Below are 15,344 nucleotides of genomic sequence, written 5' to 3'. Positions count from 1 at the left end.
AACTCTGCACATGCGTAATCTAGTTTTGGGACTACGTGACAAACCTGATAGTGTAGGGGCTTCCAAACTGTTTGTCCCCAACGTGATCTCGACAGTCACGTACGCATCTAGTCCGTCTGTCAACAGTACTAATAGTTGGCGAATGAATGCCACGCCCCTTATCAACTGGCATCTCATTACAGAAATAAAACAGTGTTTTGATGTTAAAAAAAAATCTGTTTCAAATCAACTGATAAGAATCTGGTTTCTGGATTAGAATCTACTTTGAGACAATAAAGGTCACCCGGGACTCAACTTCCTGAAACGCCCAACCTTTCACAGTAAAACAACTGATACTACAAACGTCTAGTTTCTTATCAAAACTATTAGCCGGGGCGCCGGTGGAAATTTCCAACCTTTGAAGTCGGGCGCTCCACATCTGGACCGGCTGCGCCGGGTTGTTTACCAAACAAATCTTCCTACTTTGACAGACTCATCTGCATCTAAACAGCTCTGTATTTGTGCGTGAAAACCACGTTGATTGACGATTGACGCAACTGGGATCTGGGTTTATCACTTTCATCGTAGAGGTGTTGAGTTCGATCCTTGGGGTAGGGTGATTGACGTGTTTTCGACCCACTATCATCTCACTTGGGGCTTGAACTTTCTATTGTAATCGATGTTGCAGTTCATTGATCTAATCGTGCGTTTGTTTTGTTTCTATTTCGCAGAACATGGAAGGATCAGGCGATGGATCACCGCAGTCGTCGATGTGCATGGTAAAGGCAGCTGAGCTGTTTCCGAAGCCAGTGCTCGAGAAGGAGGAGGAGAAGTTGTCGGTGCGATTCTCCGAATGTAAGTACTAATCTTTTGTTGGTTGTTTGATTGTTGCTTTATATGGAAATTTTACACATACACACACCAAAAAACAGTGGCCGGTGAGTCCGTCAAATATCTGGGCCAAACGGACGATGGAGTCCTGGCGCTGTCAAACTACCGATTGTTCCTGCAGAAAAACGCAACCGGCGCGGAAACGTCAGTCCCGCTGGGGCTGATTGAGTCCACACAGGTCCGCGACCTGTTTCACCTGATCGTCAATTGCAAGGACGCTAGCACCGTAAAGTGAGTTCTACCGCATGGAGGCGTTCGTACAGGGATAGGACATCAACGTTTTGTTTCTGCTTTCTCTCTCGATTTAGGTGCTCATTTTCCACATCGGAGCAGTGCGCCGAATGGCAGCGAAGGATAACTTTGTCGATTGGCATCCCGGAGACGCTGGAGGCCCTGTTTGCCTTTCCGTTTCACGCGTGGGCTTCGGAGTCACCGACACTGAACCAGGACAACGAATGGTACGGTCGGTTACAGCGGGTAGGCAACTACGACGATGATTTCCGCAAGGAGGTCGAGCGGTTGCAGTTTGATCTGCAAGGTGCCTGGCGCATCAGTCATGCCAATGCCGAGTTCAAGCTATGTCCGTCGTATCCTCGGTTGCTGCTGGTTCCGGCATGTATACCGGACGACACACTGCAAAATGTCGCTAGTTTTCGAAGTTCTCGGCGAATACCTGCGGTGGTTTGGAGACACGAGCGGACCGGAGCGGTGATAGCTCGCTGCAGTCAGCCGGAGGTCGGATGGCTTGGCTGGAGAAACTCAAAGGACGAACAACTGTTGAAGGCGTTCTCGGACGCGTGCGCGTTCGATCGTGGAACACAGGAGAGCAGGACACGGCTCAACTCCACGGCGTCCAGCGAAAGTAGTCCTCCCAGTCCGGAGGGCAGCCACGAGGAGGTGGAAATGGACGAACCCAAGAAGATCCTTATTGTCGACGCACGGTCGTACACTTCGGCCGTGACCAATCGGGCTCGCGGTGGAGGCTGCGAATGTCCCGAGTATTATCCGAGCGCGGAGATTCAGTTTATGAGTCTGGGGAACATCCACGTGATCCGGAAGAGTTTCCACGCGCTGCGACAGCTCTGCTCGTCGCAGCCCGACATCCCAAAGTAAGTTTCATCTCAATCGTACGTGAGTGTGGTCTAACAAGTAATTCACACCTTTACAGCTGGTTGAGCCTACTGGAACGAACCATGTGGCTGCAGCACATGTCAGGCCTGTTGGCCGCCTCGATGGTCGTATGCCACGCCATCGAGCGTAACGGGCGACCCGTGCTGGTGCACTGCTCCGACGGCTGGGACCGCACGCCGCAGATCGTGGCCACGGCGCAGCTCTGTCTCGATCCGTACTACCGAACCATCGAGGGCTTCCGGGTACTCGTGGAGCGGGAGTGGCTCAGCTTTGGGCACAAATTCTCCGACCGCTGCGGGCACGGGCCGGGCTCCGACGAAACCAACGAACGATGTCCGGTATTTCTGCAGTGGTTGGACTGCGTACACCAAATTCATCGGCAGTTTCCCTGCAGCTTTGAGTTTGACATGGGTTACCTGGTAGGTTTGACGCGAAGACCATCGTTATTGCAAATCTTTCAACAATCTCTCCCCATAGATCAAGCTGGCACAACATTCACACTCGTGTCTGTTCGGCACGTTCCTGTGCAACACGGTGAAGGAGCGGCTCGAGAACAGCGTACCTGACCGGACGTTCTCCGTGTGGCCCTTCCTGTCCGGGCCAATGTACAAGAATCACCTGTACGTACCGAACCGCGAGCGCGTTCTGTGGCCTGCGCATAGCGTTAGAGATTTGAGACTGTGGACCGAGGTCTACCTCGGCAGCTGGGGTGGAAACCAAAGCGCGGCCGACTATCCGGCCAACGGCGACGGAGTGTCCGGGCAGGAACTGGGCGGCTCAATGACTAAAACCCGCTCCTACGGCGATCTTATGACCGGGGTGAACGCGGGGGGTTTGACGCGGAGGTCGAGCGATCCGAACATGACGGTTGATTCTAGGTAGGTTTACTCTGACAATCTACACAAATGCAGAAACTAACAAACTATCTCATCCTCTCCCAGCATCCTAGCCGGAACGCTAAATCTCTCGCAGGAAAACTCGATCGACTCGAACATGTCCTCGGACCGCGAGGTATCGCCCGACCTGGTCGACCACCACACCAGCTCGCTCGCGATGATCCAGCACACCACCCAAAAGCTGCAAAGCCTCACCCACGAGCTCAACCAGTCCGACGAGGAGCTGGAGAACAATATCAAAAACACGAAACGGATCGCCGCTGCAGCGGCAGCCGCCACAACCCCCGATAGCGTTTCGTCTAGTCTTTTTATTAACGGAAATAGTAATAGTTACAACTTTCAACCAATTGTTCCTGAGCAGCCGACGGCTGCGGCGGCCGTTCCGCCCGCTGCCCCGCCCTCGCCATCGCCGACGCCTCCCCCGAGGCACCACCACCAGCTGGTGAACGAAATCGACGAAAACACTTCACGAATTGTCAAAATCGAGAGCTACCTGGAGGACGTGGTGGACGGGCGCATCGGTGCCACGGCGGGGCCGCCGCGTATCGCCAAGCCGATCCCGGTCGCGGACACGGGCTTCGGCTCGGCCGACCTTATGATGGAGAGTGTAGACTTGAGTGGTAATTTAGACAGCATTTTGAAATACATCAAGCACTTTCTCAGACGGCACATCTGAGCTGCAGCAGCAGTAGTAGTCGGCGGCGGCAATGAAACAGGGCTATCAACTGGTTTGGGTCCGAGCGCGGGGTTCTTCCGCGCGGGCGATATGACCGCACAGAAAACACAGTACGTTGTAGCAGCGCGTATCAAGGCATCGCGCGATGACCCAGTTGACCTGGGTTTGCGATTCCTTTTTTTGCGCGAGTTTGGGTTGATAAGACACACACGGTCGTAAGACGTACATTTTCTGCGAAGCAAAGTGTGGTGTGTGCAATTCGTTCAATTATTTTAAAACACATAAATTTGCAAGAACAATCGGACTTAGCATGTAGTGCGACATCTTGCGTACTGCTGGGAATTGCAGGGATACATGAATTTAAGGCTAATCGATTTCTTGAAAATGGTATCTACGCGTATTAAAATTTTAATTGTGTCATTTTCGTGAAGCGCTTGGCGCATCCTAAATCTCTGTTTGTGTTAATTGAATGAAATTGTGTTATAAATAAATACTTCGTTTGTAGTAATACGGTATCATCAATAAATTGAAAGAAAACAACAATCCATAGAAGTCCGAATAACAACAAAGAAAGAATAAATAACATAAAAAATTCTACTTTTTTGTTTGAGTACTCTGCTAGTAAAATGTAAACTTAGTTATTAGCACCCTCCCTGTAGAAAGGCTATCCCTTAACCACGTGGACATTGTTTGAAAATTTTAGTCCTCTTCCCTTTTAAGATTTTTTTTAAGTTGACTGAAACTTTGTTGTGGTCTTCCCTATAACCAAAAGCTCCATTGTGCAGTTAAGTACCAAAAATCAGATTCAACTTGCATAGAAAAAGCCTTCGGATTTTAAACTCTAATAATTTCGTCTTTAAAAAAATTATTTTTTTTAATTAATTTAAAATGTATTCAACTGTTTCTTCCAATTAAATTTTGAAAGTAAATTTAAATGTGTATCATTCCTCTTACATTGGACGCCTATTTTAATTAAAGTTTTAACCTCACCATCGCATTTCTGAAAAAAAAAATACACAAGAACCAGTTTATTATTTCCATTTTTTCTTATAAGTTCTCGTTTTTGTACGGCTTGTGGTTCCAGAAATACTTCAGTTTTAAATTGGAAGTTTTTTTTAGCGAAAAAGGCAAAACTATATAAAATAGAAATGTGACATAACACCGGAAAAGTGGTAAAACTACACATTTTCAGAGGTAAAATTATACTTTTCTTTTTTGACGTAAAGGTGTACTATTACCATGATTTTTTTAGTGTATACAGTAATTGTTCGGTAACTGAACGTTGTTTAACTGTGCTCCCGATCACTGGGCCGTAGTCCAATAAAAAAAACAGACAAACGTCAAAAAATCAAAACAAACCGAAATTACAGAAGGGATGCAAAAAGCATGTACAATAAATAAAAAAATGTTTAAGTTCAAGCCACAGTTAAAGAAATATGAAAAGTAAACATTGTAAATAAATAAAGCTTACATTTATTTTTATATTTCATCCGGAAATTATCATGCATCTTTGGTCCCCTCGTAATTTTTTGTTCAGCCCAGTTAGCGAGCAGCATTCGGTGACTGGGCTACGTTCTCAGCCAAATTACCGAACATGTACTGTATTTTTAAATTTTCGAAATTCTTTGATAAAACAAAGATTTTTTTTAAATGGCGAAAATGTGGTAAAAAAGTTGTATCAAATTTGTAATCGAAAAGAACAAAACTTTTAAGCTCTAATTTTCGGAAATTTAAACATTTTTGGTTTTTTTTTATATTTTATAAAAGAAAGCCATTCCTGAAAGAAATGTTTTTGAAAAGCTTAGAAAAATTCTTACAATTTTGTCAACAAATGATTCGATGTTTTTTTTTTTCTAAATTACAGCTAATTAGTCTGAAATTTTCATTGATTCGTATTTTTTTGTGTGACTGTAACTCAGAAACTAAATGTCCAATTTTCAAGTTGTATCACTTTTTCTCAGCTTTCAAACATATTTTTTTCTGAGGGGCTTTTTTGTCAACAAGTGTTTTTTTTTAAATGCAAAAAATAAACCAAAAGAAATCGAAAATATATTCCCAAAAGTGACTAAAATTTGAGATCGTTGAATTTTCGTTTGCACAAACAATTCGGCTTTTAAACATGATTAAAAAAATAAGTTTTTTCTGAAAAGTTTTTTTTAAATTCATATCTCCGGAACATGCAATATGGCTTGAAAAATGTATTTTTGCAATTCCGTCTTGAAACTACTTACTTTTCCTGTCATTCTTGAACGACGAAATAGCCTACTTTTCTGTACCAAAAATAACAGAATCGAATAGCAACACTTTTAAAAATAAATGCTGAAAAGTTCTACTTCGGTTATCGGTGCTGAAAAGATGAACTTTTCAGCACTTGTTCCGAAAAGTAACACTTTTCAACATTTTTTGATTTAAACGATTTATTGACAAAATACATGAAAATTTGACTTAAAATTTCACTCAGTGTGTTTTTTGGAATTGCAAAAAATGTTGTATGGAACTCGTTGCAAAACTTGATTTTTTCAGCACTCTTCGTATTTATCCAACTCGGTGAACCTCGTTGGATAAATGTACGACTCGTGCTGAAAAAATCCACTACTATTTTTGTCCCCTAAAACATATCAAAAAATTTAGAATTAAGTGATAAAACCTAATTAAAAAACTCAGATTTCTTTACTTGTACCTATTTTTCTGAAACCGAACCTTTACATTTACCCATTTTGTATGACCGCCCCCAAAATTGTATAGAACCTTGTAAGGAAATATCTGGAAATACTAATGATACAAAATGACTTCTTTTGACATAGGAAATGCGTGGAAAAAGTCTCATCCAAATGTTAAAAAAAAATACAAAGAAAAGTCGATTTGCGAAACGAAGTTTACTACTCATTGAGAAACATCAAAAATTCACTAAAAATCAAATAATTTTAAATTAATTTTAACATGCTGAACATCAATTTATATGCAGCAGAATGCACTTGAAATTGTTTCAAGCTGATTGCACTAAAAATTTCATTGGAATTTTGAGGTTTTTAAAAAAAAATAAAAAAGCTAATTTTAAAAATAAAGTAAAAACATATTTTTATTTTTTTTAGTGGAGTTGGGCTGTCGCAAATATTTTTCAAAGTTTATTCCATCCCAGTGCAGGTTTAATATTATGTTAGTTTGAAGTTATTCCTTGGTCGAAGAGGAAGCAAATAGACAACAAAAATTGCCATGTTGTCTAGATATTTCAATTTGAAGTTAGCAAAAATAGTGGTTCTAGTGGGCGTTAGAGGGTGAAACCTTTTTATTATTTAGTTTATAAAGGCAAAGAAAATCTATTAATATGGTTTGATTTCAATCCCTGAATTGACGAGTTTTGATAACAGATGTGCAAAACCAATCAAGACTGATTTACGTCAATGAGTTCAAACCAGTAGAAACCAGTTATTACGTTGAAAAACGAGTAAATTCTTGCATTTTTAGGATTTTGATTATTTAAATCGCGTAAGAACCCGTGAACATAGGCTGTACAATTGTACATAAACGGAATAGGTTTATTTATATACAGTTTATTCCCTGTTTTTATCAATTTAATTGCGCTGGTCAGTACTGTTTTTGCAAGGTTTGCTGCGCGTCCAAGTTGATAACCTGTTTCAAAACCAAGTGCCGCGTGCTCTGATGCAGCATACGAGAGAGCGTTTGCTAATCTGTTTCCTTTTTTGTCCCCACGACTAGGAAAATCCCCTTCGCCCCCTTCGCACACCGCGAGCGGGAACCTGTGGCACGGATCGGTCGAAACCAGCACCGACACGCTGGTCCCGCTGGACCAGTACGCGTCGCCGTCGCACCATCGCATCATCCAGCTCAGCGAGAGCAGCGGCGACGACGACGGAAGCGGTCCGCTGCACACGCCCAGCTCGGTGGCCGTGGCCACCATGCCCAACAGCGCGGCGAGCCCGGATGGGGAGCTGGAGCAGGACGAGGGTCCGGAGGATAGTATTAGTTTAGATCTAGCTAGCAACGGAAGACATGACCCGAAAGACTTGACCGTACGTAGAGATGAGGCTGAGAGCAGCGTGTTTGCGACGACTGCTCGGACTAGTGATAGCAACGGATGTGATCTATTTAGTGATAGTAAGGATTATGATAGGGTGAGTTTGGGGTTTTGGTGGGTGGATTTACGTGGTTGCTAATTGGGGTTTTGTTTTGTTTGTAGAACAATTACAATCAAGGTATAACCGGAAACGAAACTAATCAAAATGCTACACCAAAAGAGCAAGTCGACAGTCGAAGATCGAACTCCACTGCAGTCGTTGAAAACGTGGCAGTTGCGAAAAACTCGAACCCGATGGAGGAAAGCATCGTCATTCAGCCGCAGTTTCAACAGTTGGAAATAAATGGGAAATCGTCGGCGGTAGAACCCGCGTCCCTGGCGAATCTTGCGCAGTACTCGCAGCAGTCGCAGCCACAGCAGTTTTTACATCACCATCATCACAACCAGCAGCCGCAGCAGCAGCAACAGCCGACAGTATCAACTCACTATCAACCGCAGAACCAACGGCGGAGACGCAACTCATCCAACTCGAAAAACGATATGAGCCCCAACAAGCCTACCAACGGAAGGTACGGAACGACCACAAACTACGATGTATCGAATGTAAACTCGATTTCTCTCCCCACTTTCCAGTATATCCCCAAGTGCCACCAACTCCCGCTTCTCGACACCGGGCGCCCGTTCACTGCCACTGACCCCGCCGAGCGTGCCCTTCACGTCGGAACGGCCCCCGGTGGCCGCACTGTCCTGCCCGGACGGGCTGGCCCACGCCCTGTCGGAGCAGAACCTGCGGCTGCAGCAGATCGTCTACGAGCACCGGGTTTGTAGAACCGAGACTTCTGCCACGATCGAGCGAAGACTGACCCCTCTTCCCCTTTCTTTTAGCTCCGCGAGGAAGCTCTCCAGCGTGAACTGTACGCGACCAGGCTAGCGCTACTGAAGAAGACCTGTCACAACTGCAACCACAACCAGCAGTTCGGTAACGATGACCCGGTATGTGCGCACTCCTCCTCCTCTACTAACTGTCTCGACAACCTCTAGCCGGTGTTCAGTTCAACCTTAGTTATCTCTCTATCTATCTATGCATATATCTTAAACTAACAAATTGCCGTTAATAAAAATGGAGCGAAGTTCCTTCAAAGTTTATATTTTGCGCACAGCAGCTGCAGCAGCTAACAACAACTCGAAACAAAAAAAAATGGCTTGTGGTTTGGTTTATTTCTCCTCTCTCTCTCTCATAACTATCCTTTCACACACTTTCTACTATCTTTCCTTTCTCAACTTCTGTCCACCGCTGTTTGTAATTGGTAGTTGTGTTATCGTTATCACCTAGGTGTGCGTTACTACTCAAGGTTGTGACGGTGAAGATCATGTTGTTGCGACTACCCCTACTACCGCTATTGTTTCCCCCGACAATAACTCGTTGTTTGACGCGGAAGAAGACGGTGGCGACGAAGATGACGATGTCGAACAGGACAGACGGTTCCGCGGCCGGTTGGTCCGTACCAACCGCATCTGTGCCACCATCCGTAAGCTACTTGAGAAAGCCCGGGCAAAGCGAGGCTTGCGCCACAACTTGGGATGTGACGATTCCGAGGCGTCATTGGTTAGTCGTTGTTGTTGTTGTTTCGTCGGTGTTCTTGTATTGCTGAGTTGCTGCTTCCAAGCGAAATTTGTTCGGGATCAAATCGAAAAAAAAACTTACGTTTCTGGATGCCAAAACCCCCGTTTCGAGCAAGCTTGTGACTAACAAAAACGAAAATGGGTGAAATGTGTGACCAAAAAAGGATCTGCCCCGAGTGAGGATCGAACTCACGACCTTAAGATTATGAGACTTACGCGCTACCGACTGCGCTATCGAGGCTGTGTTGGTGGTGGGGGAAAGACAACAAACCAGTGTTGCGAAACGTTGAGTTCAGTAGTGAACATTGGGTGAACGTGTATATGGATGGATGAATTCATCGCAGGGGTGGCAAAAATGGGTGTTTGTAAGTTTTGAATATGCCAATCAAAGAAATCTGAATATGCAGAGATTTTTAGAATTTTTATTTCAAACTTCAGAAAAACGGTATTAGGGAAAAGAATAAGTAGTTTTAAACACATTTCGAAGCATTTTCAAACAACTGAACCAATATAAGTAAATAAAGCGAGTTTCTGTGTTTTCAAAAAAAAATTTGCTCGTCTTCCTGGTGGTGCTCAGAGTACCACTTCAAATTCAGCTCTTTTGCACCGAGTCGCTGTTTGTGAGTCAAATTAAAGTATATTAATTATAGGTATATATTAAAAGTTTTATAACAATCCAGTTTGTTTTGAATTTTGAGAAAATGAAAGTATTGACGAAAACAAATGCTTTTTCGAAAACAAAAATTTTGTGGTACAATGTAGAGTAGGGTTTTACAATTTTTTTAAAATATTTTCAAGTTAGCCCAAACATGCTAAACATGATTATCAACGCAGGAAAAAAGAATTCAAAATTGTTTTCAGTCCATTAGATGAAGATTTCGAATTTTATGAAAACCAGTTTTTTGTCCCCTGTTTGTTGGGCCGATTTTTAATCTAGCGACTTAAACTTCAAAAAATATTTACAACCGCCTCATTGGCTTAGCAACGTTAAACAGGCATTTAATTGTGAATTTCTAGATAAAACAAACACAAGCAACCTTACTTAATGTTCATTTGACATGATTAAATCAATTTGCATACATTTTAATCTGAAATTTGCAAGAATCACAGTGACCATCGAAGTCCAAGTCTTATCCAAGATTTTTCCACCAAAAAGATGTGAAAATATTTAAAACATTTGTTGAAATTTTATCAACCCTATTTTCAACGGCAACTTTCAATGTTTTAAACTGTTAATTGTTTAATCACTTTAAATTAGCAGCTGAAATGGAAGCAATGAATACTATAGATATTTATTATTTCTATATTATTATTTTTAAGGTCCTATCTGCATAGAAAACCCATAGCACATTACTTGGGTTTTTTTAAAAGGTCCAATATACCAAATTTTCAGTTTTTGCTTTTTGGGTGTTTTTCAATACCCCTGACTCAAGGCGGTTTCGAAAACACTTAAAAAGCAAAAACTGGAAATTTGTTTAATTGGACCTTTCACAAAAAAATCTCCAAATATATTGCTTTGAAAATTTACTCGAGATTTATCCTTTTACAATTACTTCTTCAGCATAACTTTTAAGATCAGTATGTGTCCATACTTTGGTAACCAGTCACAGACAAAAAATTTGTATGTTTATTAAGATGATATTTGCTAACAAATAGTAAACCAAAGACTTGAAACAAAGTGGTCTGGGTATTCCAATCTACCCTGTCTGTTTTATATTGTTTAAGAACTTTTCCGTATTCTAATAACAAAAACCTTCATAATTTTAAACTTGTAAAAAAGCGATATTTTAAATGCCAGCTTGGTATTCTAAATGATAACTGTGATTGCATGCCAAAACATTAAACAACCCAAATGATCTGCCATTTCCCCTTTGTGTGTGTGTTGGTGACTAACTCTCGCTCTCCGTTTTGTGATTGCTCTGTACTTGCAGACCTCCATGGTCGATTCGATTATCGAGAACGCATCGAACTGCAGCTGGGAAGCCGTTGACGATCGCAGCGGCCCATCCTCGGGGGCGAACTCTTCGCAGCAAATCACGAGCAGCGTGCTGTGGGTACCGGACCACGCGGTATCACGGTGCACGACCTGCCAGATTGAGTTTTGGCTGGGCCGCCGGAAGCACCACTGTCGCTCGTGCGGCCAAATTTTCTGCGCTGACTGTTCCGAGTACTGGGCCCCGCTGCCCGACGAAAAGTTGTTCCAGCCGGTGCGGCTATGCAGTCCCTGTTACCAGGGCGTCAGCGGCAGAATGGCTGTAGGTGACCCGTTGCATGAGTTTTGGTAAAATAAACGATTACGTGTTTATGCTAACCTCGGTGTACTAATTCTAGAATAGCCACCAGCAACCGACACTGATGAACGGTAGCGTAAGTGTAAATAATAGCATTCACAACCACCACACAACCAATAGCAATAGCATGAACGGAAGTGTCCTAGGAGCTACAAAGCAGCAGCAGCCGCAACAACCGCAGCATCAGCAAACCCTTACCACGTCCTGCAGCGTTAGTGTCAACAATAGTACTGAGCGGGGAGCTTGCAAAACCACTACCGCTACCAACTAAACGTCGAAACGTCCACCACTAACCCCAAGTGGTGTACAAATCCTACTATTGTTTTACTCCTTCTATTTTATTATTTATATTCTTTGCATAATGGCTCATTTTAATTGTTATTTTAACAGTCAGACTTTTTCATTTGTATTTAAACCATTACTTCACACTTCAATTTTAATTTTTGTTATGTTTTAGTGGTTCATTTATGAGCATTAACGCTTCACGTCAGAACATATTACGTTACAACAGATGCAATGTACCATTCACAATACTTATATAAACATGAGCAAAGCATATGAGAGTTAATTGTACTAGCTTTTTGGAGAAAAAAGAATAAAAAGAGATATTATAAATAATGTTGCAAGTGGTAAAACTATTGATATAACAAAACAGCAAAGCTAAAAAATAACAGGCAAATAAAAGTGTCACATTAAAGCATACACAATAGATCAAAACATATTAGAGAGTTATAAAACAATTGTATACATAAAATTAGTAATATATAAATCGATTGAGTGAATGCTAAACTCTAAGTGGGATATGATCTTGTTTGGTTTGCTCTAAAACAATTCGAAATTATTCATAATTGTTACCAAAAAAAACATAGTTCCTCAGAAATTGCGGCTTTTTAGACTATTCAAAAGATAAATCTCACAAACTGAACATTTTTTGATTCGGAACATGAGAGTGATGATCAGAGTTTGGCTCGCAGATTTTTTGTGGCCCGCGGACCCATTTTAAATGAACAACATGATTATTTAATGACACATTAACCCAACGCTGCTGCCTTTTTTTTTGTTGATCTGAATAAAATTCAAATACAGGAAATTAAAAAAAATTCAACTGATGTAATTATTTCCAATCATGCAAGCTTTAAATTTGGCCCGCTATTCAAAACATGTGGGCACCCCTGGTTTAAACGCTTCGTGCTAAAGATTATGAGTTCATGCGGTTACCTTGAAAAAATGAAGCACACATATACTTGCATACAACATTGTATGCAACATATTGCACATCAAGGGAAGCAACTTTATGTTTTTTTGCTCCATTTTATTCGAACTTTTTGGGCATAATATTTGTACAAATTTACACTTTTTACTTAAAAAATTACACTTTTTACTCATTATTTCAACGTCAGAATGTCAAAGAAATAATTAATTTAACCCTCTCCCGCCCATGGTTACCCCAACCCACCAAAACTTCAAAGTCTTCTTATGTCCATCCTACATCATCCAAAAAAAAAAACAAACATACAAATATTATCAAAAGGCTGCGAAAATTTAACAATAAAGAAAATATGGTGATCCACCTTTTGTATTGCTATTTATGCGATTTTTTTTTTAATTTATGAAACACATTCCATTGAAAAAACTTAAAAACGGCACACAATTTAGTTGAAGTGCTTTTCGATTGCAAATTTAATTGTATCTCTGCAACAGATCCAAGGACTTTTTTTCAAATACAGTCCACTCTTGCAAATATTTCTCAAAGTTTAGGTAATTTTTGCATTTTTTTTTATTACTGGCAATAAACCATTTAAATTTGACTAAAATGGAATTGCAGAATTATAATTTGATGCAAGAAAAAAAAATGTGATTCGATTATCCGAAGTCGACACTATTATATATGTTTTCGACACTATTCAAAAATCACTATTTTCAAAATCGTATAACTTGAAATACAATGAAACCATTTTGGCTACGTGCATGGGTTTGTGAAAAAGTGGTTTTTCTGCTATTTTCTGTAATAAAGTGCTCTATTCCATTACTATTTCTTTCAGATAGCTTATTAACATGATTTACAATCAATCATGGGACGGATTTGCTTCGAGCGGCAGTAATCCCAACTTACAATATTGCAAATTTTCTATTATTTCCATATCACTTTGGAATGGAAAGCCCTCAAATTTGTATGGAGACTTGTTTGTCTCATTTGGACATAAGGAATTGATGGAAAAATTTTCATACATGAGCAATTCCAGCCCAAAACAGAAATTTTTTAGGTACTTTTTCTCGACCCTCTCCGATTTCAATGAAACTTTGTAGATATATTATTCTAGGCATTTATAAGCCATTTTTGTGTATATGGAGTCAGTTACACTCAATAATGACATTTGAGAAGGGCGTAAGTGTTTTAAATATTTTTGTATTTCGTAATTTAAATATTGCTGTATCTCGAAGCCGTTGCATCGTATCAAAAAGTGGTCAAAGACAAACTTGTAGGAAATTTGACGGGCTTTCCGAAAAAAATACACTGAAACAAAAAACACTCCACTTTTATGAGATTTTTTCATTTTTAAGTTTAAAAGTCAAATTTGAAGGTGAGCCCACGATTTTTTTTCGTTCAAAATTTTTGTGAAAATAGCCTAAGATGTTACAAAAAGACTCATGAAAAATGCAGGATGGAGCAACTCACCTAAAAAAATACAAAAATCATTTACTGAAACAGTTTTTTTCAAAAGTGCTCTAAACATCAAAATTGTCAAAATCCGAACACGAGAGTCGATTCTCCAGACAATTTTACATAAAAGTCTCCATATTGACCATTGTCCTAAGTTCAATCCTTGTGAAGTTACAGCGGTTTTAAAAATAAAAATGTTGAAAAAATAGGTTTTTTGATGGTTTTTCGCAATTTCTATATGACAGACTTGATTTTTCAGTCTCGAAAATATTTTTACCGGAAAGCTCGTCCAATTTCCCATAAGTTTGCCTTTGACCACATTTCAATTGGATGTATGGGCTTACAGATATAAGCTAATTACATTGCTCATAACTGAAAACATAATATTTTTTCAGTGTAGTATAGTAACCTGGATAGTAAATTAGCTTATATCTGTAAGCCCATACATCCAATTGAAATGTGGTCAAAGACAAACTTATGGGAAATTGGACGAGCTTTCCGGTAAAAATATTTTCGAGACCGAAAAATCAAGTCGGTCATATAGAAATTGCGAAAAACCATCAAAAAACCTATTTTTTCAACATTTTTATTTTTAAAACCGATGTAACTTCACAAGGATTGGACTTAGGACAATGGTCAATATGGAAACTTTTATGTAAAATTGTCTGGAAAATCGATTCCCGTATTCGGTTTTTGAAAATTTTGACGTTTAGATCACTTTTCAAAAAAACAGTTTCAGTAAATGATTTTTGTATTTTTTTAGGTGAGTTGCTCCATCCTGCCTTTTTCGTGAGTCTTTTTGTAACATCTTAGGCTATTTTCACAAAAATTTTGAACGAAAAAAAATCGTGGGCTCACCTTCAAATTTGACTTTTAGACTTAAAAATCAAAAAATCTCATAAAAGTGGAGTGTTTTTTTGTTTCAGTGTATTTTTTTTCGGAAAGCCCGTCAAATTTCCTACAAGTTTGTCTTGACCACTTTTTGATACGATGCAACGGCTTCGAGATACAGTAATTTTTAATGTACAAAATACAAAAATATTTAAATAACTTACACCCTTCTCAAATGTAATTTTTGAGTACAACTAGCTCCATATATACAATAATGGCTTATATAGGCCTAGGATAACATGTCTAAAAAATTTCATTGAAATCGGAG

General features: G+C 40.4%; 1 protein-coding gene and 1 non-coding gene across 5 annotated transcripts in view; one reads left to right on the top strand and one right to left on the bottom strand.

Moving 5' to 3' along the window:
• LOC120420629 (myotubularin-related protein 4) overlaps positions 1-12,324 on the top strand; it is a 60,932-nt gene extending 48,608 nt beyond the window's left edge. For 3 of the 4 annotated variants that reach the window (XM_052710261.1, XM_052710260.1, XM_052710259.1), the window contains exons 2-14: positions 711-834; positions 912-1,101; positions 1,179-1,979; positions 2,039-2,420; positions 2,479-2,879; positions 2,943-3,517; positions 7,291-7,706; positions 7,772-8,178; positions 8,243-8,429; positions 8,495-8,602; positions 8,943-9,215; positions 11,164-11,487; positions 11,564-12,324. In XM_052710261.1, the coding sequence (XP_052566221.1) occupies positions 714-834; positions 912-1,101; positions 1,179-1,979; positions 2,039-2,420; positions 2,479-2,879; positions 2,943-3,517; positions 7,291-7,706; positions 7,772-8,178; positions 8,243-8,429; positions 8,495-8,602; positions 8,943-9,215; positions 11,164-11,487; positions 11,564-11,794 (4,416 nt within the window). In that variant the 5' untranslated portion in view covers positions 711-713 and the 3' untranslated portion in view covers positions 11,795-12,324. The remainder of the gene's footprint in view (positions 1-710; positions 835-911; positions 1,102-1,178; positions 1,980-2,038; positions 2,421-2,478; positions 2,880-2,942; positions 3,518-7,290; positions 7,707-7,771; positions 8,179-8,242; positions 8,430-8,494; positions 8,603-8,942; positions 9,216-11,163; positions 11,488-11,563) is intronic. The other variant, XM_052710262.1, reaches the window with a different exon arrangement.
• Trnam-cau (transfer RNA methionine (anticodon CAU)) lies at positions 9,401-9,473 on the bottom strand. The gene has a single exon. It is a non-coding gene; the product is annotated as a tRNA-Met (tRNA).
• Positions 12,325-15,344: the final 3,020 nt, after the last annotated feature.

The sequence above is a fragment of the Culex pipiens genome, chromosome 3 (genome assembly GCF_016801865.2).
Source record: "Culex pipiens pallens isolate TS chromosome 3, TS_CPP_V2, whole genome shotgun sequence".
In the NCBI taxonomy this organism is placed as follows: Eukaryota; Metazoa; Arthropoda; class Insecta; order Diptera; family Culicidae; genus Culex; species Culex pipiens.
The sequence above is the reverse complement of the archived record's forward strand: the minus strand, read 5'-3'. Positions and strand labels throughout refer to the sequence as shown.